Below are 22,479 nucleotides of genomic sequence, written 5' to 3'. Positions count from 1 at the left end.
AAAAGGTCTTCCAACTGGGATTGTCACTTAGGATAGTTTCTGAAAATATCCTTGTCCTTTAAGATTCTAGATGAAAGTTTATTAAATATTCTATCTAAAACAAAAACTTCTAGGAAGAGTTTCTTCCTGTAGAGATGCTCAGTATATATGAACTCATATTCTAAGAAAAAATTCTGTCAGTCAAGTAACAATCTCATTGATATCTCAAGGGAAAGGCTAAATTCTAGTGGATTGAGGGCTTGATAACTGTGTAGAAACTTTAAGAATCAAGAAATATGTGATATGCAACTAAAATTATCTTTCCTTTCAGAGAACAGAAGGTAAAAATGGAATTGAAGACTACTTCAAATAGGTCCATCACAGGTAATGTCAATAATAACCATTGGCAACAAATAATTGACATTATCCATTATATTCTCATAATCCTGAAAGAAACTGAAGTGCTTTCAGTTGAATCACACTCATTATGACACCAGTATTACTGTGATACCTGAACATTAACTTGCAGGGAGACAATTATCCTAAGGACTCTTTCATTTCTGCACATCTTTCTAGCAGAAGCACTAATGTGTTCTAGACTACTACTTCAAGGTGTTTTTAGAGCAAACAACTGTGAAAGGTAAACTGTCTCCCTCCAGAGCAAAAGGCAGGCTTTTTTTACTGTCCAGTAGCATGAACATAATCTCTCTCTCCTGAGCAAGGTCAGCCAAGCTTTCTGGTCATCTCCATATTACACTGTGGGAATTGGGGCACTGGGAATTGGTCCAAATGTTGATACTCTAGCTAATATTACTGCTGTCAGTAATAAACTGTCCTTTGTTTCTGACCCAAGAGTCTCATGTCTTTTGCCAGCATCTATGAAACTATGGTAGGCTAACTTGCTAGTTTATGGGAAAGTTAAAAATCTCAAACGCACTGCGATTTTGGAGATAAAGATGGCTCTCTTAAAGAAAAAATACGAGGGCCTTATGGTTCAATTTATACAATTTGAGGTAAGTCTGTGGGTACTGGTAGCAAATATGCTGACCAAATTGTATGGCCAATCAGGCAACAAATGGTCCTCTATTTTACTGCCTGGTAATTAGGAAGACTTGGGGAGAGGGATGCAGACTGCTTCCAGGGAAGATGGTTCATAGACAGCTGCCTGAATGGTGCTCTGGTTGTTTCTAACTCTTCCGGAAGAGAATACCTCCTCACCAACCTAATGGTGAGCCTCAGGTCCATCCCATAGTAACAACTAGCACTACGATTTGTCTCCTCCCACTTTCAGGCACTGTTACAGAGATATATACCTACTCTGAGCATGAAGGCAGGGAAATGATTACATAGCTTCATTTCTAATATAGTCAAATTTGATATAATCAAGTAAATTATAAATTCAGTACCTCAAGGAGCTTAAAAGCTTGAGAACCACTGATTTAGATACTTTCTAAATGTACTTCCTTCCTCTATAAACTCAGATCCTATTCTTAATATCTTTTTGAAAGAATTAGTATACTGAATACATGCCATTTCTACTACCTTTCTTAGTGACATTAACCTAAAAGAATTATTTCCTGTTTGTACTTCCTCTGCTTACTGTCTCAGTGAGTTTATAAGTCACAAATATTCTTTTCAGCTGTTTCATTCTCATGTTTTAAGCAGTAAATGACGAATACCACCTGATCTGCAAAATTCACTGTTATTTTTTAAAAACATCCTATCATCTTTTGATTGTTCAAGGCTATATTTAATTTGATCTCTATAGATCAGTGTTGTCTGGAAGTAATAAAATGCAAGGCAAATACATAATTTTAAGTTTTCTAGCAGCCACATTAAAAAGTAAAGAGAAATGGGATGTATTCATTTTAATAAATGTATTTTACTTAACCAAACATAACCAATTATCATTTCAACATGAACATTCATATAAAAGTCATTATTAATAATATATTTCACATTCTTTTTTTCATGCTAAGTTTTCAAAATCTGGTTGTGTATTTTACACTTACAGCACATCTCAAACAAACTAGCCACATTTCAAGTGCTCAAAAGCTATGTGGCTAGTGACTAATATTTTGGATAACACAGCTCTAGATAAAGCAAAAATAATTCATCTTCAACTGTATCTAAATTCTGATTTGAGCTTTACACCTCAGTGATCACATCTTATTACTTTTCTTCTTTGCTTCTGAAATTTAATATTTCTCTTTTATTCTGCTGCTACATATATTCATTTAACATTTTACCTTCCAAATGCCAAATTCTAACCCTAATTTACATTTCTTTCAGGAAATTTTATATTTTGGAAAATCTGTCATTTACAATATAGAGTTCTGACCTTTTTGTTACAGTATTTTTTTTTTCTTCTAAATTAAGGACATATACTGACCTTTCCATGTACAGGTAATTTCCAATTGTCCAAAGTCATGACAAATGAAATCAAGAAGATAAATCTGAAGTAAACATTGCAGAAAGGAGTACAAATTACCCATATAGTACTATCTGATGCCTAAAATGGATGTACCACTGAATATCCACAATATTGGAGCCTCCTTCATTCCCTTCCCCAATGACATGCCAACTGGTATCCTCTTAGGTACATCAAGAAACTATTTTTGAACAAGCTACATTTGACCAGACAGACCTTGACTTTCATACAATACACTGACCTACCAAATCTGTCTTTTTTATTTTTACTTTTTTAATTATTATTATTTTTTTGGCTGCACCGCACAGCATGTGGGATCTTAGTTCCCCGACCAGGGATCAAACCTGCGCCCCCTTCACTGGACCTCCAGGGAAGTCCCCAAATCTGTCTTCAGAAAGAAGATGGACTTAGTACTTAATTGTTGTTCCAGTTATTACCATTCCACTTATTCCCAAACATCAATGTTTATGCATTTTTACTTCACTGAATCTTTGCCTATATTCATAAAAAATGACTAATGATAGAAAAATCTAAGTGCTTATCATTATAAAAAGAAATTTTGCCCTCAAATTTAACTCAATTGAGGTACTGGTTCAAGATAGCAATATAGAAAGATACTGAACGCACCTCCTCCCATGAAGGAGGGGCAAGCATCGAACTCAACACACATCTAGGAGCCTACTGAAATATACTTCAGGGAGAGGAAGTAAGTGCCATCCTTTGCACTCTTCCTCTGCCTCACTGCAGAGCACCAGTAATCTCCCAGAGGGAACCTTGTACACACATCTAGTGCCCCAGTTTTCACATCTGGTGCTCTGGTTTTTGTGGCTTCTGCCCAGGGGATGCTCACAGATTGCCTGGTTCTGGTAGCCAGTAGGGCTTGCATTCCTGGTGCCACGGGACTATAGCAATTAGAGACAGTTCCTGGCTGACTACCACTACAGGGCTCAACGGAGATGGCAGACCGCAACACACCCCCAGTCCTTCTGTGAAAAAGCCCTCTCTGCTTGTCCTAAAGCTTCAGAGTAGTGGTAGGCTTCTGGTGTGACACATACCTAGAGGCCTACTGAGGTGCTGCTCTCTGTGGACAGAGGCCAGTGATTGCCATCTTTGCACATTCCCTCTGCCTTACTCTAAGTCACTGGTATCTCCAGGAAAGGAGCTTGCATACTCATCTGGTGCCCCAATTTTTGCGACTGTCGCCCAGGGTATACCTCTAGATCATCTGGCTCTGGTGGACAGTGGGACTGACTTATGTTTGCGATCCCACAGGACTGTACATATTTGTGTACTTCAAAACGTGATGCCTGAGGGTCTGGCTTCCAACCAGCCTGAATTCAGGTGCTGACTGAGATCGTCCGTTTTGGGACACTAACAGGTCTTGGCACACCCTCAACTACTGGGAGACCAAAAAAAAAGCTGCTTGGACAATCACAAAGTCTGAGAGGCAACTAAGAACTAGGAGCAGAGTTGAACAATAAGGTTCATCTCCTATATAAGACCACGTCTTTAACTGGGAGAGATGGCTATTTTATTTAACGGATAGAAACCAACACAGCAAGTCAAGGAAAATGAAGAAACAGAGGAATATCTTTCAAAGGAAGCAATAAGATAAAACCTCAGAAAGAGACGTTAATGAAACAGAGATAAGTGATTTAACTGATAAAGAGTTCAAAATAATGGTCATAAAGATGCCCACTGAGCTTGGGAGAAGAATGAACAAAGTGAGAACTTCAACAAAGCTTAGAAAAATATAAGAAAGTATATATTTATATAAGTATATAAGAAGTATCAACTTCTTCCTCTAAGGAGCTAGATGCCTCAGAGAATAAGATGTTTCCACCACTCCACCAGGGTCAGCCAGATCTGGTTTGGCACTGCCTGTGACTAAGGTTAAATTTGCTAAATTCTAGGATTTAGTCAGCAGATGGGGCTTTTGTACCCTAATTTGTAAATAATAAATGTTTTATTTTGGTCCCCTTCTGTTACTCCTTGGTTTTAATTTTTAGTATGCTTAAACATAGCAAATAAAGAGAAGTATCATTAACTAGACGCCTCTCAGTGACCAACATTAAACTACTTGATCAATACTACTTAGTAGTGCTATACTAAAATGAATGAAATTCTCGGAGAAGCTAAGCTTAAACAATAACACTTTACGACATCTAAGATCACGTGTCTTCTCTATAAAAGTTAGGCAGGAAACAGTACCTAAAAGTTATAGCTCCTAAGACTATAACTTTAGGAAGAAAGGCTAGATTCTTCAAGAATAAATAATCTACAGTTAGTCAGATTGAAGAGTCTTTCATCAGTCACACTTACGAATGATTTTCTAAAATCTAACCCAAGGCAGTAAGAGTAATTGTGTAATGGCTCTTCACTCACAATTAAGGGAGTTATCTGTGGGATTATGTCAGAACTAAACAATATCTAAGAAACAAAATGCCTAAAAAAATCTAACGACTTTGATCATCTGGGCTTTGGATCAATGCCCAGATTGCATAAAATAATATGACCAAGAACTTTGTTTACTCTTCAGTTAGAGGAGTGATTGACAAAGAAGGGAAACATAAAAGTGTATGCAAATTTCTTGAGATCCAAGATGCACCTGAAACAATTCTTATTTCTATGACTGTCACCAAGAGATCAGTCTAAAAATATGTTTTTAAGCAGTTATCAGAATCAGAACCTTTGGTGGGTGTTAGGTACACTGTGGTAAGCAAAATGTCATCTCTGTGCTTTTTAGAAATTATTGGAGTTAGTTATAGGAGAGCAAAGCAGATGCAGAAATTAATCATAAGAGTAAGTAATTCTGGTACAAGCTTGAATGACACCTCTTTCTACCCACTGGTCTTATGCCATCCCACCTCATTTGTCTACATAGGTATAATCAAAGAAATGCTCATTTTTATAACACCTTTGAGTATTATAATACCCAGCCATTAGTTAAAAAAATGTTAAGTATCCAAAAAAAGTTAGGAAAGGACAGTGAGTGAGAGGAAAGTTAGATATTAAGTTGTTATATATTACAGGCACAACTACACATAGAAAAACTGCACAGAAAAAAAGCCCACTGAAAGACATCAATATGCAGTAGTGCCAAACATACAACATTGTTTAATTAGGGATGATGGTATAAAAAGATGGCTACTTTAGGGGGTGAAGAAATTTACATCAGAGCCAGTAACTGACAATCAAGCTGTCTTTGCAAAATAGTATTTAGTCAATCAATTAGCATCTCACCTGAATAACTTTTAATTATTCACAAATTTTTAGAAATATCATTATCAAGAACTTACCACATGAGTAGTTTTTAATGTACTGCCATCAAATCTGCATAAACTGGAGCTCTCTTCAAAGAAAATATCACATTCTTCTAACTCTTGAGCATTACAAGGAGGTTTACCTTTATCTGGATTTGGATTCTTAGACCATAAAAGAAAATAAATAACAACAAGAGAATGAGTTTCTTCATACTCAACGATGTTAAGATTACAGCATTAATTAAATATTAAATTTCAAACTCATGACCAATAAAAACTTAAAAACAGACACAAAAAAGATAGAATGATGGAATCAGCAGAAAAAGATATGAAAACAGCTATTATAAACTTGTTCTATATACTCAGAGATGTAAAGAAAAAAAACACATTGAGAACTATGGAAGATATAAAAAAGAACTAAACTGAAATTCTAGATATGAAAATACAATATCTGAAATGGAAAACACAATATTAGATGGGATTGACAGCTGATTAGACATTGCAGAAGAAAGGACAACCAGTGAGTTGGAGTCTATCTAAAATGTAACAGTCTATCTAAAATAGTAATAGAGTCTATCTAAAAATAAAGCACAGAGAAGACAAAAAATAAAAACACACACAAAAGATGAGAACCCTAGTCACCTGTGGAACAATATCAAATGGTCTAACATGTGAGTATTTGGAAGAATGCAAGAAGAATGGAAAAAATTTTGAAGAAATAATAGCAATTTTTTTTCAAATTTGATGAAAACTATAATCCTACAGATTAAAGAAGGCCAAAGAACCCCAAGCATAACAAACGTTAAGAAGAAAAAAAAAACACAGCAAGTCACATTACAATGAAATTGCTGAAAATGAGAAAAATGAAATTATTCTCTAAGTAATAAAGACAAAATCTTAAAAGTGGTTACAGGAGGGAAAAATCACATTACTGACAGAGGAACAAAATTACAAATGGCAGCTGACTTCTCATCAGAAACTACACAAGCCAGAAAACAACGGAGTATATTTGAAGTTCTGAAAGGGAAAAAAACCCTGTCAGCACTAACTTACACCCTTAACAAAAATAGCTTTAAAAGAAGGAAGACGTATTTTTGCAGACAAGGAAGACATGTATTTCTGCAGACAAACAAAAGCTGAAAGAATTTATCCAGCAGAACTACATTGCAAGAAATGACAAAAGAAGTTCTTCAGCCAGGAAAAAAATGACACCAGATGGCAATGTGAATCAACACAAAGAAATGTAAAAAAGAGGAAATGACAAATATTTGGATCAATATAAGGCTTTTTCACCCTGAATTTTTAATCTCTTTAAAAGAAAACTGACTGACTAAAGTTAAAATAATAACATATCATGAAGTTTATAACATAGAAATAAAATGACAAGAATAATACAAAGGATGGAATGGAAATATACTGTAAAGTTCTTAAGTTATGAGTTAAGTGATATATTTTGAGGATAGATGGTGATAAGGTGAAGATGTATACTATAAACTCTAGAACAACCACTAAACACACACACAAATATCAACCCAAACAAAAACACAGAGGTATAGTTAAAAATATGCCAAAAGTAGAGATAAATGGAATCATTAAAGTAATTTTAATATGTTCACTGTTTGAATGCAAAAATCACTGTTTGGTCTTATATCCCTCAAAGAGTAAAAAAGGATCACTTAAATGATAAATTATACATTCACATGCATATAACAGAAATACAATTCTGTAACAACTGATAAAATGTCCACACAACTAGTTTGCCAAAATGCAGTCATGGTACTGAGAACCTAATGAAAGGACCAGAGAGTCTGTGAAACTAAATGTCCAGAAGTTACAGACATTATCAAATCTGTCCATTTTCCAGCTGGGATATGGAGCCAGCTAGCTGTGGCTGTCTTCTCCTTTCTAAGTATCAATGGAAACAATTCTGGTTGCAGCGGCTGGCTGAGAAGGCAATTCCAGCAATTAGCTGGGGCCATTTTGTCACAGTGTCTCAAGAAAATATATACATCCAGCAGAAAAGAAAGCACCCTCCCCACTCCTCCCTCCCTTCTCCTTTCAATTATCCATATGTTAGAGATGGGAGGGCAAAAATTAAAAGCTAAGGACTATCAAAGCAGCCAGTACTTAACAGGACAAGATTACAGAGAAAAAGGAATAGCAAGGAGAACCCAAGACTATGCTGCTTTCCTAGAGTTATCTGCTATTTCAAGCTGAGCTGAAAAAGACGAGTGGGAAGCAGAGGATAAGGGGCTAAAAAGCTGAGTTTTGATAATTATCAAAGTGCTTGGGAGACAAAAATTAGAGATCAAGGCCCACACAGGAGGAGAAACCCTGGTAAACATTCCAGACTTTCAGTTGAGATTCATGAAAAGTTCCGCCCTAGGAGTAAGAACAAACAAAGAATAAACCAGCCATGCAAAAAACTGAAATCCAGCATCAAATCAAATCAATCAGTAACGGGATTAAGAAAACAGGCAGAAAATTTTGGGGATGCAGCTAATATAGTATTTAGAATGAAGTGTATAGCATTACATGCTTTCATTAGAAAAGGAGAAAGGTCAAAAATCAATCATCTAAGCTTTCACCTTCAAAAAAGACCAAAATAAATCTAAAGCAAGCAAAAGAGAGAAATAAATGTAATAATAGAAATGAATGAAATGGGAAACTGAAAAAAAAGGAAAAATAAAGTCAATAGAAACAGATGCCCCAAATAATCCTGTAACTATTAAAGAAATTAAATTCATGGTTTAAAACCTTCAAAAAAGAAAACTCCAGTCCAGATAGTTTCACTGGCAACGTCTATCAAACATTAAAGAAGATATAATGCCAAGTCTACACAATCTCTTCCAGAAATAGAAGATAGCAACACTTCCCTACTCATTTTATGAACTCAGCATTACCCAGATACCAAAAGTAGATAAAGACAGTAAAAAGACAAAACAAAACAAAAACTATAGGCCCCAATATTGCTCACAAACATAAACGTAAAACTCTTCAATAACATATTAGTAAACCAAACCAGTGATATGTAAAAAAGAATAATACATCATGACCATCATGATAAATACTCTTAGCATACTAGGAATAGAAGGAAATTTCCTCAAAGTGATAAAAAGAATCCATCATACTTAATAGTGAAAATTCAGTCTTTTCCCCAAGATCATGAATAAGGCAAGAATATTTGCTTTCACTATTCACCATTCCTATTTTACAGTGGATTAGAGGTTCTTAATCAATGCAGTAAGGCAAGAAAAAGTATAAAGATCTGAAAAACACAAAACTGCCTTCAGTTAGAGATGACAAGATTCTGTTTTTTATTTTAAAAGTAACAAACACACTAGTGTTTAGGCATAAATAACTTACTCATATATATGAATATTCATTTGAAATCATCAAGTTTAAAAGACAGTTAGTAGCAATTATCTACAATCTCAAAACAAACCCCCACTACTATCACTATAATTATATCCCCAGAGCCCTATCACAATAAATACTTGCTGAATATTGAATGAACACAGAGCAATGCAGTCTGCATGGCTTATAACAAGAGGGCTATGAAATCGAAGTTCTATAGTCATACATATGAATTCCAGTGATTCTTGAAATTTTCCATTATGCTAGAAAATGTGAAACTTGGTTTCTCCATTTTGGTCATGTTTTCTTTTGTCAGAGACGTCTACTTTCAATATTCTAATCTTTCCTTTCTACCTTAGGATGCAACTAACCCTACAGTATAAATATTTCTTTATATAATCTTCCTCATAGCTATAATTCCAGATGACAATAAATCAGACATTTTAAATTTGCTGATATGTTTTGGTAAAGGAACATAACTGAAGTTCTGGTGTATTGCTGTATTTGTTCAAATTCTTAACATTATCTTAAATGTTATCAGAGTAGAAACATACTCAACAGAAATCTCATAGTTGTATGTTTTATATGTATACACACACACACACACACACACACACACACAAACACCCCTTGTGATATTCTAAGAGCACCCAGAAAATTTCAATGACTACACGTAGATTATTAGCAAGGTAGGGGGTAAAATCATAATTTTTGTCCCTGTCAGCTTTGGTCAGTCAATTCTTCTAAAAGAGAATATAGATATACACCGAGATAGAGCTGACACTTGAACAACATGGGTTTGAACTGGAAAGGTCCACTTAAAATACATACTACAGAAATATGTAATACCCAATGGCTGAATCTGAGGATGTGGAGCAGTAGATACAGAGGACCAACTGTAAAGTTACACTTGGATTTCTGAGTGCACGAGGGTTGGTCCCCTAACCACTGCACTGTTCAAGTGTCAACTATATATCTCTTTTTTTCTCTCTCTGTACATATATTGAGAGAGACATATATACATACAACCATACATGCACACCCACCCTATATGTACAACATGCCCACACACATATATATATTCACACAGTATAAGGAATAAATATTAGAATTTTAAGCCATATTCAAACACTAGTCAGTTAATACCTAATCTGTCTCTTACATTAGCAAAAGCAAAATAATGTTTGAAAAACATGGTATAATCCTCTCATAACATACTTCTGGATCCTTGGGAAGTCACACTGCTATTGCAATTGCTTACCAGTTCATCAGAGGTCAAATGCATCAAACGTTCAGCTATTGCAGCACATTGCGCTGAGTCTCTAATAAATTCCCCCTGTTTATCACCGACCACGAGCTCTGGCCATGTCAGTCCTTCATTCTTCTTAATCAAGGAAATCTCCAAGCTAGAAGTTTAAGATGAGAAAAGTAATGTTACATTAAGCAACTATACAAATTATACAACCAATACCAAACAGAAGAATCTTCCACAGAAATTACCCCTCTGATGTCCAGAGGATGTTTTACCAAAAATCATGTTCATTTTCATTCTGCATATGATGGAAAACCTATCGTCCAAGGGTAAACAATATAGATTTAATAGACAAGAAGGTACCACTGGAGTGATTGGAAAGAGTAAGACCACTCAGAAAGTACTGCTGCAGTTCAGGTGTGCTGTGTGTTACCAATCTTCAGTAATAGAAAAATGCAAGCAGCATGAATCTATGAGCTATTTCACTGGGGAATGGGAGTGGGGGTGGGCACATAAAGTTAACTGGAAAGGGCCTATAACTAAAGGTACCTCTTTGTGTGTGGAGCCAACAATTACCTTCATTATCACAAACCAGTAGCCATAATATATTATTAACCTAAATATCAGGAAGGTTAGTTAAATCAATAAAAAAGGACCCATCGGGGAACACTAAGATTAAGGACTGATGCAGCAGAAAAGGGAGAGAGAGCTGAGTCAGGGCAGACTGTGGACATGGGATAGGGAGTTGCCCATGTGCCTCTTGAATAGGAAAGGAAATCCAGGTAAGCTGGCTGTTGCTATAATACAGAGAAAAGTGGTGTTGGTGGTGGCTGTTTCACAGCAAAGCAACCTTTTCCATGTGCCATCTCTGGTACACGTGGGCCATACTAACCCATGCCCTGGAACACAACTGCAAGGAAACAATTGCAAGAACACGATAGTAACTATTATCGTAATTATCAAATAGAACATGCAAACTTATCAGATATTCTTTTTCAAGGCTATTATCACTACCTCATGAATTAATTACAGTACTTTAAAATTTTCTAAAACTTCCTGTATTTTAAGAGACTATACAAAATAATATCTCTCTTATGTAATGAGCTCCTATCATTAGCATTAAAAACTACCACCATGGTCAATAATGCCCAGATTTAGTTACATTTTCTAAGGAGAAAGCTAATCTTGAATGATGATGAAGATAATAATGATGATAATAAAAATAATGACAGCAGCTTATACTTACCTAATGCTTACCGTAAGCTAGGTGCTATCTTAAGCACTTTACATGTTTTAACTCATTTATTGCTCATCACAAACAAATTAAGTACTATTATCATCTCCATTTTACAAGTAAGAAAAGAAAGCACTGAGAGGTTAAGTAACTTGCCAAGGTCACAAGCTAGTAAAGCAGTCTGGCTCCAAGTCCATGTTCTTCACTACTGCACTATTCTGCCTCTCTGAAAAAATATATGTAAATAACTATTAAAGAACTTGTACCTAGTGACCAGAATGCATAAATACTGTTCTTAGTTGCTACCTAAAGAAGTTAGAGTTCATACAGTTTTAGTTATAAAGAATTTATGAACCATCATTAAATTGGCATATCTAGTCAATGTTACTCTTTTAGCACAAATGCATTTCTACATTTTAAAACTAGAATCACATCCTACCATCCAAGCAAAAAGGAACACATAGCCCCATACATAATGGACTACAGATTAGTTAACAAATCCTTCCAAAACTAGAAGGAACATTAACTACTGAAAATGAGATGAATAATATAATCAAGTACAAAAAAATCATGTGTTTTTAAACAAATGATACCACCTACACAGCACTGTAATTATCTTTTGTAACATAAAATAGTAATCAAGCACCTCAAATTTAATGAAAAAAGAATACTGGTCTATATTCATGTGTTAAACGCTGAAACTATTTGCATAAGGTCCAGCTCTTCTCCTAAACCTTGGCTGGGTTACTGCTTGATGACTTATATTTAGCAGTATGTTCCAGCTGGTTTGCCAATTTAAAAATGCTATCCTCATCTCTCACACACACTAGTAAGATATATTTAAATAGAATATAGGGAAATATAAAATATTTTTGAAAGAACCTTTCAGATACTGAGTTTTTAAAATAATACATTAAAAAGTATAACGAAGTCACCAAATTTCTCCATTAATAAAATGATTTCAGGGTATCTGCTTAATTTAAAAACAATTTTGAACTAGATATATATTTCTTAGACTCGCAGAATTCAGAGTCACATCAAGACTCACATGGATGGGTAAAATACCACTAACCAAGAATTATATTTAATAAAAATATCTAATTTTAACCCACTTCTGACAAAATTTGACCATTTTAAAAATTAAGTGTCTAATACCATTCATTAACCATCACTGAATTCAATAATTACTAAGACTTGATCTAAAATGAAAGAGACTAATTTTATTAATCCAAATGATTAGGGAATGAAGTATCTGGAACTACAGATTTACAAAGAGGAATGGTAGTTGGGACAGAGGATTATAGTCTTATAAGGCACAACCTTTGTTTACCTTTTATTTACATATTCTTTTTACTGAGGTGTAATTTACAGATGAAAGTCATAGATTTTAAGTGTAGAATTCATTGTTTGACAAATGCATACACCCATATAACCCAATAAAGATACTGAAACATCCAGAAAGTTCCCTTGTGCATTTTTCCAGTCAATCCTCCTGTACCCTAGAGGTAACCATGGTTCTGATTTGTATCACCATAGATTAGTTCTGCCAGTTCTAGAACTTCACTTATGTGGAATTGCACAGGGCATACTTTTTGTCTCTGGCTTCTTTCAGTCCACGTAACGTTTTTGAGGTTCATTCATGTTATGTCTATCAGTAGTTCACTGCTTTTTATTGCAGAGTAGCATTCCACTAATTGGCAAATTAAAGTTAATAGAAAAAAATTATTTCTATTAAAAAGTTTAAAAAGCACAAATTTAAATAAATGATGACTTTCACCTATTTATTATTATTATTATTCTTGTTTCTGTTATTATTATTGTATCCAGAGCTGGTAATGAAAAGCACTGCAGTATAATGTAAACAATAACTATAATAGTATCTTTAATCTTAACTACAGTAATTCCATTTTTAATCTATCTTAAGAAAAATAATCAGCAATACTGATGGACCTATTGTAGTATTCCCCTATGATGTAACCACTGCAGAAAGTATAAAAAGAAAAGAAGAAGAAAGTGAAATAATAAAAAATAAAATTTTAAATATAAATAAAACTATAAAAATACCTATTATTCTCTTTAATTATCCATGTACTGCTTTCATGATCAATAGATGAATAGAGATTTCCTTCCAAAAACCTCTGACCCTTCAGCACAACGTTGACATGATCAGGCAAAAACTGTATTTGAATGTCTTCCTTAGTACAGTCTTCTGGAAGCGATACTGTTACTGTCAAATCATCTTCAGTTTGTTGCCAGTAATACAGAGGTTCTTTTAGGAAAAGAAAAATGCATTATGTAATTTAAAAATCTGAGACTAGGTCATACAAAAGAACACCTATCTTAGCATATTTTCTAGTGATCGTCTCACAGAAAAATAATTATGAACAAACACACAGAGATCACCATGGGGAATTTTCACTCAAAGAGTTGTAGCAATTTACTTGACATTTTCCTGTTCCAGGATTACCTCATGCTCCAAGAGATACACATTCATAAAGTACAAATCATAGCAACTCTTTCATCCCCATTCCTTCTCTCCCTGCCTCTCAGTATCCCTACTTCTCCCTCTTCCTCTTATACACGCACACGCACACACGTGCACACACACACACACACACACACACACAGTGGATTCCGAGTTCAAAAGAATACCAAATATGTCATAAACTCCTGTCTGAAACTTTCACCACAGCCTTGATTTGCCAATGCTGGGGCAATACAGTAACTCTGTGATACAGGAGACTACTGTTATTTGGTGGGATACATGTCCACACAAAAATAAAAGATATTTTCCTTATAAAGGTATTGGCTATTCTACCTCATTCACAACATGAAAGCAATTTCATAGCAAATTCAAGGGCTGTCAGTATATTTTGTCTAAGTTCCCAATAAAAGAATCCTCCCTTCATCACCTTCTCTATCTCCTCAGCTTGTCTCCTAAAAAGCTATCTACTAAAGAAACACTTTTAGACCCATCATACCATCACCACGGAAGTAGGAAAATAGGGCTTAAATGCAAAATGAATAAATATTTGCTTAATGGCATCCATAAACATTAATCTGTCTACCCACTCATCAGAAAGGAATATAACAGAGCTGTTAGGAACTAGTGCTCCAGAGTTGCCTAGTCCACGGTCTGACTCCTGGTTCAACCATTTAATAATTCTGATACACAACTATACCTCTAATCCTCATTTTCCTAATCTGTAAAATAGTGTAACAGAATATTACACTCCTCTTAGGACTGACTGGTGACATTTAAATGAGTTAATGCATGTAAAACATTTAATATCAATTCCGTTGGCTAAATATATTATAAACTCACTAAATGTGGGTTATTATTCTTTTATTTTCGTGTGGTTTTATGTTAAAACTTGGGGGGGTACTTGATATGCTGAAAGATATAGCATAAGCATGGTGTGTCTCCTGGAAGGGTAACTTTTATCTGATATTAAAATTTTTCTTTTAACAAATATGATAATATAGAAATAAATATAAAACATGTGGGCTTCCCTGGTGGCGCAGCAGTTAAGAATCCGCCTGACAATGCAGGGGACACAAGTTCGAGCCCTGGTCCGGGAGGATCCCACATGCCGCAGAGCAACTGGGCCCATGCACCGCAACTGCTGAGCCTGCACTCTGGAGCCTGCGAGCCACAACTGCTGAAGCTCACGCGCCTGGAGCCCGTGCTCCGCAACAGGAGAAGCCACCGCAATGAGAAGCCCGCACACCGCAAAGAGGAGTGGCCCCTGCTCGCCACAACTAGAGAAAAGCCCACGCTCAGCAACAGAAGACCCAACGCAGCCAAAAATAAAATAAATTAAAATTTTTTTAAAAAAGCATGAATTTTTAGGATAAAATTGTTACCTCGGGGTAATATCTAACTTGCATCACATTCCTTTAAGTCTCAGATCCTCTATCTTTTGCCTTTAGAAGTACTTTTAATAAAAACTTACTGAAAAAGCTTGAAATATAGCTTAAAAGACATACTATAAGCTCTCTAAGGTAAGAAATGTTTTACTCATCCCTCGTCTCCCACAAACATTAACAAGGCAGTTTATACATAATAATCATGCAATATATAATTTCTGCCAGATATGGGGATGGGAGGAACCTGCAAAATCACATGAGCTTTTAGTATAAATTAAGGCCATGGACATAGACTAAAGAGAAAGCCAGAATTTTCTTACTCCCCTCTCCACCAAAACTATACAAACACCTAAATAATTTTTTCCATTGTTGGTTGTTTTGAGTACCTTTCTATATCTCTAGAGATTGTATTAGGTCTTTCAAAGAAAATATCATTATTTATAATATCATGACAATACCAAATAGGTAATAGATAATATCAGTCTTCTTGAAGTTTATAGAAAATGAAACCAGTATACATACTCAAAAGAGTGCTTAAAAGAAAGCATACTAATTAACAAACTATGCATAATTTTTAAAAATTAGAACAATTTTCCTTTCTTATTGTGAAAGTCCAATGATAAAATAAATACAGAAGAAATTTCCCAAGAGAAAGTGGGTACAAGAAAGGGCTATTTATTAGAAAGGAAACAGAAAAATGGAAGGGACTTGTGGATTACACTAAAAGGGAAAAACGAATTCAGGAGGAATTCAAAATATAGTGTGAGATGTCAACAAAAGAAACACTGGACTAGTGGCTAGTGATTTAAACACATGATGTGTCCCAACTAGCCTGCAAATCCGTCTTGGAACCACATGGTCCTAGCTACTAGGCAGACTGGTTCTAAGGATTAAGGCAGTCTTTCATTCTTCCACAACCGCTCACCAAAGGAGTTCTAAAGGGCATGTGGTCTAGAGATATGGATAGCTGCTCTGGCTAAGCTTTAGGAGAGTTTAACATTATAATGAAGATAAAATAGTAGAATTTATTCAGAAAGAGATCTTACATAAAAACATCACAAGACGCTAAATAAAACGCTACCAAGCACAACCCTTATAATTGGAGGTGTACATGTTTATAAACCTGGAGAAAATATTTTTCAAACATTTATTACATATTCAAATATTATATAACATATATATTAAGTATTTGAAAAGTATTTTTAGATACTTTTCAAAGGATTCATTTTTTAAACTATAAAAGTATATATACTTATAAAAATAGTGAAACTAATTTTTATTTTAAATAATTAAGTTGTTAAAGTAATAAAAAGGGTGGATTCAAAGAGTAATATATATAATTGTTAAATATTGTGAAAATCTCTGTTAAGTAAAATATACTAGTCCCTGGCTATAAATACCAGAAATATAAACAGTAATGATTATAGAAAAATGTTCTCTTGAATACTTTTAAAGAATATGTACTCTTTGTATACAAATATAAATTTCTCCTGAAAGACCTTTTTACTCTTTTCATTCTAAAACATTACCTTCATTCATTCACTCATGCATTCATGAATGAATTCAACACTGAGAAAACTTAGTCAGTGATTCTACCCCCAAGGAACCTTCTTTCAGTTTAGTATGAAAGATAAGAACATGTAATTAGGACACCTATAATGAACAGAGGTTAGCTTATTTTTAAAAATTATTATTGACAATACTAACATGCTGGATTTTCAAACACCAACAACAAGTAGACATTAGTATTTGTTTATTCATTCAATAAGTATTTATTAAATATCTAATCAGGTAAGATAATATATAGGTTTTAAAAACATTTTTGGTAATTACAAAAGTATTAAATGGAACAGTTCACACTACTTAGGTGGTATATTTTATAAAAGACCATTCTGGGAAATATAAAGGAAAATAAAGAAAAATTAAGCACCTATCTTGACCTGGTAAAACTCATAACCTAGCTGGGAGGACAAATCAGATATATTTTACACAGGAACTCTATGGATATTCGAAGTAAAATTACCTTTGATTTTCTCTGACATGTCTTCATCCTTACTTTCTTCAAGATTTTGACCAACTTGAACAAATGTAAAGGACTTGTAAGAGACAATCATTAGACCATTCCCATCAGGCTCAATAGCGGCATAGTGGGGCACTGACTTTCCATGGAGAATATTACGCTTAGTAATTTCATATTTTCTTTTATCTGTAAGAAAATAAAGCATTTTAGAACAAAAAAATTACAAATAAATAACTATATAATAAAAATATTTGAATATATTTGTATATTAATTCTAATTTAAACTAAATATTTTAAATGTACTATTAAAAAGTACGCTATTAGGTACATTTTTTAAAAAGGATAAAAAAAATTTACAACCTAATATTCTGTAAATAAATCCCTATTTTAAAATACTGGGTTTGCACCTCCTAGAGAAATGGAAATAAAAACGAAAATAAACAAATGGGACCTAATGAAACTTAAAAGCTTTTGCACAGCAAAGGAAACCATAAACAAGACGAAAAGACAACCCTCAGAATGGGAGAAAATATTTGCTAATGAAGCAACTGACAAAGGATTAATCTCCAAAATTTACCAGCTCATGCAGCTCAATATTAAAAAAACAAACAACCCAATCCAAAAATGGGCAGAAGACCTAAATAGACATTTCTCCAAAGAAGATATACAGATTGCCAACGAACACATGAAAGGATGTTCAACATCACTAATCATTAGAGAAATGCAAATCAAAACTACAATGAGGTATCACTTCACACCAGTCAGAATGGCCATCATCAAAAAATCTACAAACAATAAATGCTGGAGAGGGTGTGGAGAAAAGGGAACCCTCTTGCACTGTTGGTGGGACTATAAATTGATACAGCCACTATGGAGAACAGTATGGAGGTTCCTTAAAAAACTAAAAACAGAACTACCATACGACCTAGCAATCCCACTACTGAGAAAACCATAATTCAAAAAGAGTCATGTACCACAATGTTCACTGCAGCTCTGTTTACAACAGCCAGGACATGGAAGCAACCTAAGTGTCCACTGACAGATGAATGGATAAAGAAGATGGGGCACATATATACAATGGAATATTACTCAGCCATAAAAAGAAATGAAACTGAGTTATTTGTAGTGATGTGGATGGACCTAAAGTCTGTCATACTGAGTGAAGTAAGTCAGAAAGAGAAAAACAAATACCATATGCTAACACATATATATGGAATCAAAAAAAAATGGTTCTCATGAACCTAGGGGCAGGACAGGAATAAAGATGCAGATGTAGAGAGTGGACTTGAGGACATGGGGAGGAGGAAGGGTAAGCTGGGACGAAGTGAGAGAGTGGCATGAACATATATATACTACCAAATGTGAAATAGATAGCTAGTGGGAAGCAGCCGCATAGCACAGGGAGATCAGCTTGGTGCTTTGTGACCACCTAGAGGGGTGGGATAGGGAGGGTGGGAGGGAGACGCAAGAGGGAGGAGATATGGGGATATATGTATATGTATAGCTGATTCACTCTGCTATAAAGCAGAAACTAGCACACCACTGTAAAGCAATTATACTCCAATAAAGATGTTAAAAAAAAAAATACTGGGTCTGATGAAATATGTTCTAGATTGTGGTGTCCTATGTGGTAGCCACTAGCCAGAGTAGCTATTTAATTAAAATTAAGTAAAATTTGAAATTCAATTCCTCAGTCACACTAGCCACACTTCAAGTGCTCAAAAGCCACACATGGATAGCTGCTATCACACTGAGTGGCTCACATATAAACACGTCCATTTCGGAAAAATTTCTATTGGAGAGCAGTGCTCTAAATCCTAAAAGTGACTGACTTACCTGAAACATCAACCTCTGAAAAATCTACCCGTTCCTTGACTACAGCCTGTCTACTTTCTCAGCCAGTATATGATAAGTGTCTTCTGAAAAAAGCTACAAACTGATGATACCAGAAAAAGTGTGGTGTGGACTATTTTCTTCTTGATAAGGGGTTTTCTTAAAACGAAATATGTTTATGGTAGAAATGATTTTTTACATATTCAGATATAGATCTATCTGCCTACTATAATCAAATATAAATAATTGTACTTAGAATTTTTAAGATATGAACAATTAACTGTATTCTGAAAGTTTCTGGTAAATTAACTGAATTTATCCTATGAAAATAAGGGTTTTTTGTTTTTGTTTTTGTTTTTTGCTTTAAGAAGTACCCAAACATTTCAGTTGAGTCCGTACCTTTACTTTATTGTTACTGTGGGTAACAAATTTTTATTACAGTGGGTAGTGCTTCACAATGAGTAGTCAAAAATCATAACTCAATGTCATGAGTTACACATAATAACACATATACATACATAGTAATACAATCTGTTCTAAAACATCTGTCAGTGTTTTTTCTCTAAATCCTCACCTACATTCACACATTCACTTCATACATATTTAGCAATAGACTTTTCATTTCATGAATGAAATAAAAACTCCTATGTTTCCTGCACAGGTACATGCACAGCAGAGTTCTAGCTGCCTCTAAAGACCCAAACTTAGACACTGTATATTTTATAGGATGGTTATTCCCAACATGTGTGGGATGGAAAACAGTAGGTCTCAAGTGAATTATTCCATGGCTAAATGGGTTGGGAAATGCTGGGTCAAAATTAAATTTTTTCTACTCAAAATTTCTAGAAACTTGAATATGCTTAATGTGAAATGGGGATATCGAATGCCCACATTTTCAAACTTACTTGACCATAAAATATAACTTATCAAATGTTCCACTCAAAAGAGTTTAGAAATATAACACTGCTCTGTAATGTTCAGGGAAAATAAAAAGTAACACAATTATATTAGTAATTCAGGGACAAGAGGAACTGAGATACTAAGAAAAGAAAGTTGTGAGCCAAAGAATGAATTTTATATTTTTAAATCGTTCACAAAAAATCAAAAGAATATTTAAATACATGTAAAAATTATATAAAATTCAAATGTCAGTGTCCATAAGCACCAGAATACAGCCGTACTCATTCATTTATGCATTCATCTATGGCTGCTCTTGCACCACAACATCATAGTTGAGTAGTTATGATATAAGCCAAATGGTTACCATCTAGCCCTTTACAGAAACTTTCCAACACGTAATCTAAAGTTTTCAGTTACTGTGTTCCTCCAGAGATAAAACTACAACACTGGGAAGAAAAAACAAATTACATTAAATATTTCGAAGAACAAATCTTGTGTGTGTGTGTGTATATATGTGTATATATGTGTGTGTGTGTATATATATATATATATATATACACACACACATATTAACATATACTTTTGTATATATTAAAAATATACACTTAAATTATTCCAAAAGTATGTAATAGTGTCTCCTTTTACACAAAAAGGCACATCTGACTATGGAAGCACATTACTATTTTTTTATAATCCATACCTAAGGAGAAACTATCTATAAATATTCATTCCAATGGGTGGCAGGTACCAGAATCATAACACAGTGCCTAAGAAAAAGCAAATAGCATTTACAGGAACTGCTTTGCATTTCAAAACCTACTAAATTATGGCAACCACTACAGAGAGATCAGATTTTTGTTATGTTTTACCTTTATTTTTCTTATTAATAGTGACCCACTCCAAGGAAACATAGAAACCACTTCCTTTCATATCCAATTCCTCTCTCTCTATTCGAAGAAGCAGGGTAGCTATCGAATGTTCTTCGGCTTTCAGCAATGAGATACTGTGAATTATGATAAAAGGATTTCCAAGCTCTTCATTAAACATAATCTACAAAAAAGAAAGAAGATGACACTCACAAAAATGTATTACATGAATGTATACAGCACAGAGGAAATACACAGAATTCTGACAATCCAACAAATAACTCGGATACTATCCATATTTACTACAAGGATACAAAAATGAAAAATGCCCTTAAATAAAGCTTACAAGTTTAAATCATATTGCTTGAAGAAAGAACTTCTGGAAAATATCTAATTGTTTAACAGAGAAAACTGATCAGTACTCTTGGCTTAAAAACAAAGAAAACAACAGGGCATCCAAACAGCATCTAAAGGAGAAAGGGAATTAAAAGCAATCTTCTAGAAAAGAACTGTCAAGTGAAAAGAATGTTCTGTACAGGACATGAGCAAGTCAATATGCATTACTGCATCTCTTCCCGTCTCATCTCTGATTTATTTCTGCTTTCTTCCTCTTAGTTTCTGAATACCGTTCATGTGTGTGTGTGTATGCTTTTTTTCCTTTTGTTTTTGGTTTGGTTTGTTTTTCTTTGTTTTCTGGAAATTTACAAAGGTAAGAGTCAAAGGAATTAGAGAACAAATCACAAAAACTTTCTTACTCTTCAAAAACAAAAGTGCCCACTTAACATTTAAAAGGTATAATCCCACCAACTCTATTTAAATACTGAAGTTTCTTTTTAAAAAGCAAATCAAAACATTATGCAAAGACACACAAAATCTTATCAAATTCTTTTTATAAGACAAACACATAATCTAAAAGACTATTATATTTTTATTAAATACCAAATAGAAGAGGTTTTAAGACTAATTTCTAAACAAGCTTTTCAAATAAATGAAAAAATAAATAGCTGAGTACTAATCTGAGAGACAAAAATTAGCTTTTTTATTCTTTTTAAACCCATTATCTGGAATCCCCTCATATCAGCTCCTACCTGAAAGCCTTATGAAGAAAAATGTGCTTTACCCCAATGTTCACAGCAGCACTGTTTACAACAGCCAAGACATGGAAGCAATCTAAATGTCTATTGACAGATGAATGGATAAAGAAGATGTGGTATACATACAATGGAATACTACTCAGCCATAAAAAAGAATGAAATAATGCCATCTGCAGCAACATGGATGGACCTAGAGAATATCATACTAAGTGAAGTAAGTCAGACAGAGAAAGACAAATACCATATGATATCACTTATATGTGGAATCTAAAATATGATACAAATGAACTTACTTACAAAACAGAAACAGACTCAGACATAGAAAACAAACTTACGGCTACCAAAGGGGAAGAGGGATAAATCAGGAGTTTGGGATTAGC

The 22,479-nt window shown here is 34.3% G+C and overlaps 1 protein-coding gene across 2 annotated transcripts in view; it reads right to left on the bottom strand.

The window, feature by feature from the left end:
- Positions 1-22,479, bottom strand: part of NUDCD1 (NudC domain containing 1) — an 86,423-nt gene that overhangs the window by 31,253 nt on the left and 32,691 nt on the right. The window contains exons 4-8 of one of the 2 annotated variants that reach the window (XM_007188779.3): positions 21,009-21,189; positions 17,410-17,592; positions 13,581-13,785; positions 10,292-10,436; positions 5,710-5,835 (exon numbers count right to left, since the gene is read on the bottom strand). In XM_007188779.3, coding sequence (XP_007188841.2) covers positions 5,710-5,835; positions 10,292-10,436; positions 13,581-13,785; positions 17,410-17,592; positions 21,009-21,189 — 840 coding nt within the window. The remainder of the gene's footprint in view (positions 1-5,709; positions 5,836-10,291; positions 10,437-13,580; positions 13,786-17,409; positions 17,593-21,008; positions 21,190-22,479) is intronic. The other variant, XM_007188780.2, reaches the window with a different exon arrangement.

The sequence above is a fragment of the Balaenoptera acutorostrata genome, chromosome 17 (genome assembly GCF_949987535.1).
Source record: "Balaenoptera acutorostrata chromosome 17, mBalAcu1.1, whole genome shotgun sequence".
NCBI classification, from domain to species: domain Eukaryota; kingdom Metazoa; phylum Chordata; class Mammalia; order Artiodactyla; family Balaenopteridae; genus Balaenoptera; species Balaenoptera acutorostrata.
The sequence above is the reverse complement of the archived record's forward strand: the minus strand, read 5'-3'. Positions and strand labels throughout refer to the sequence as shown.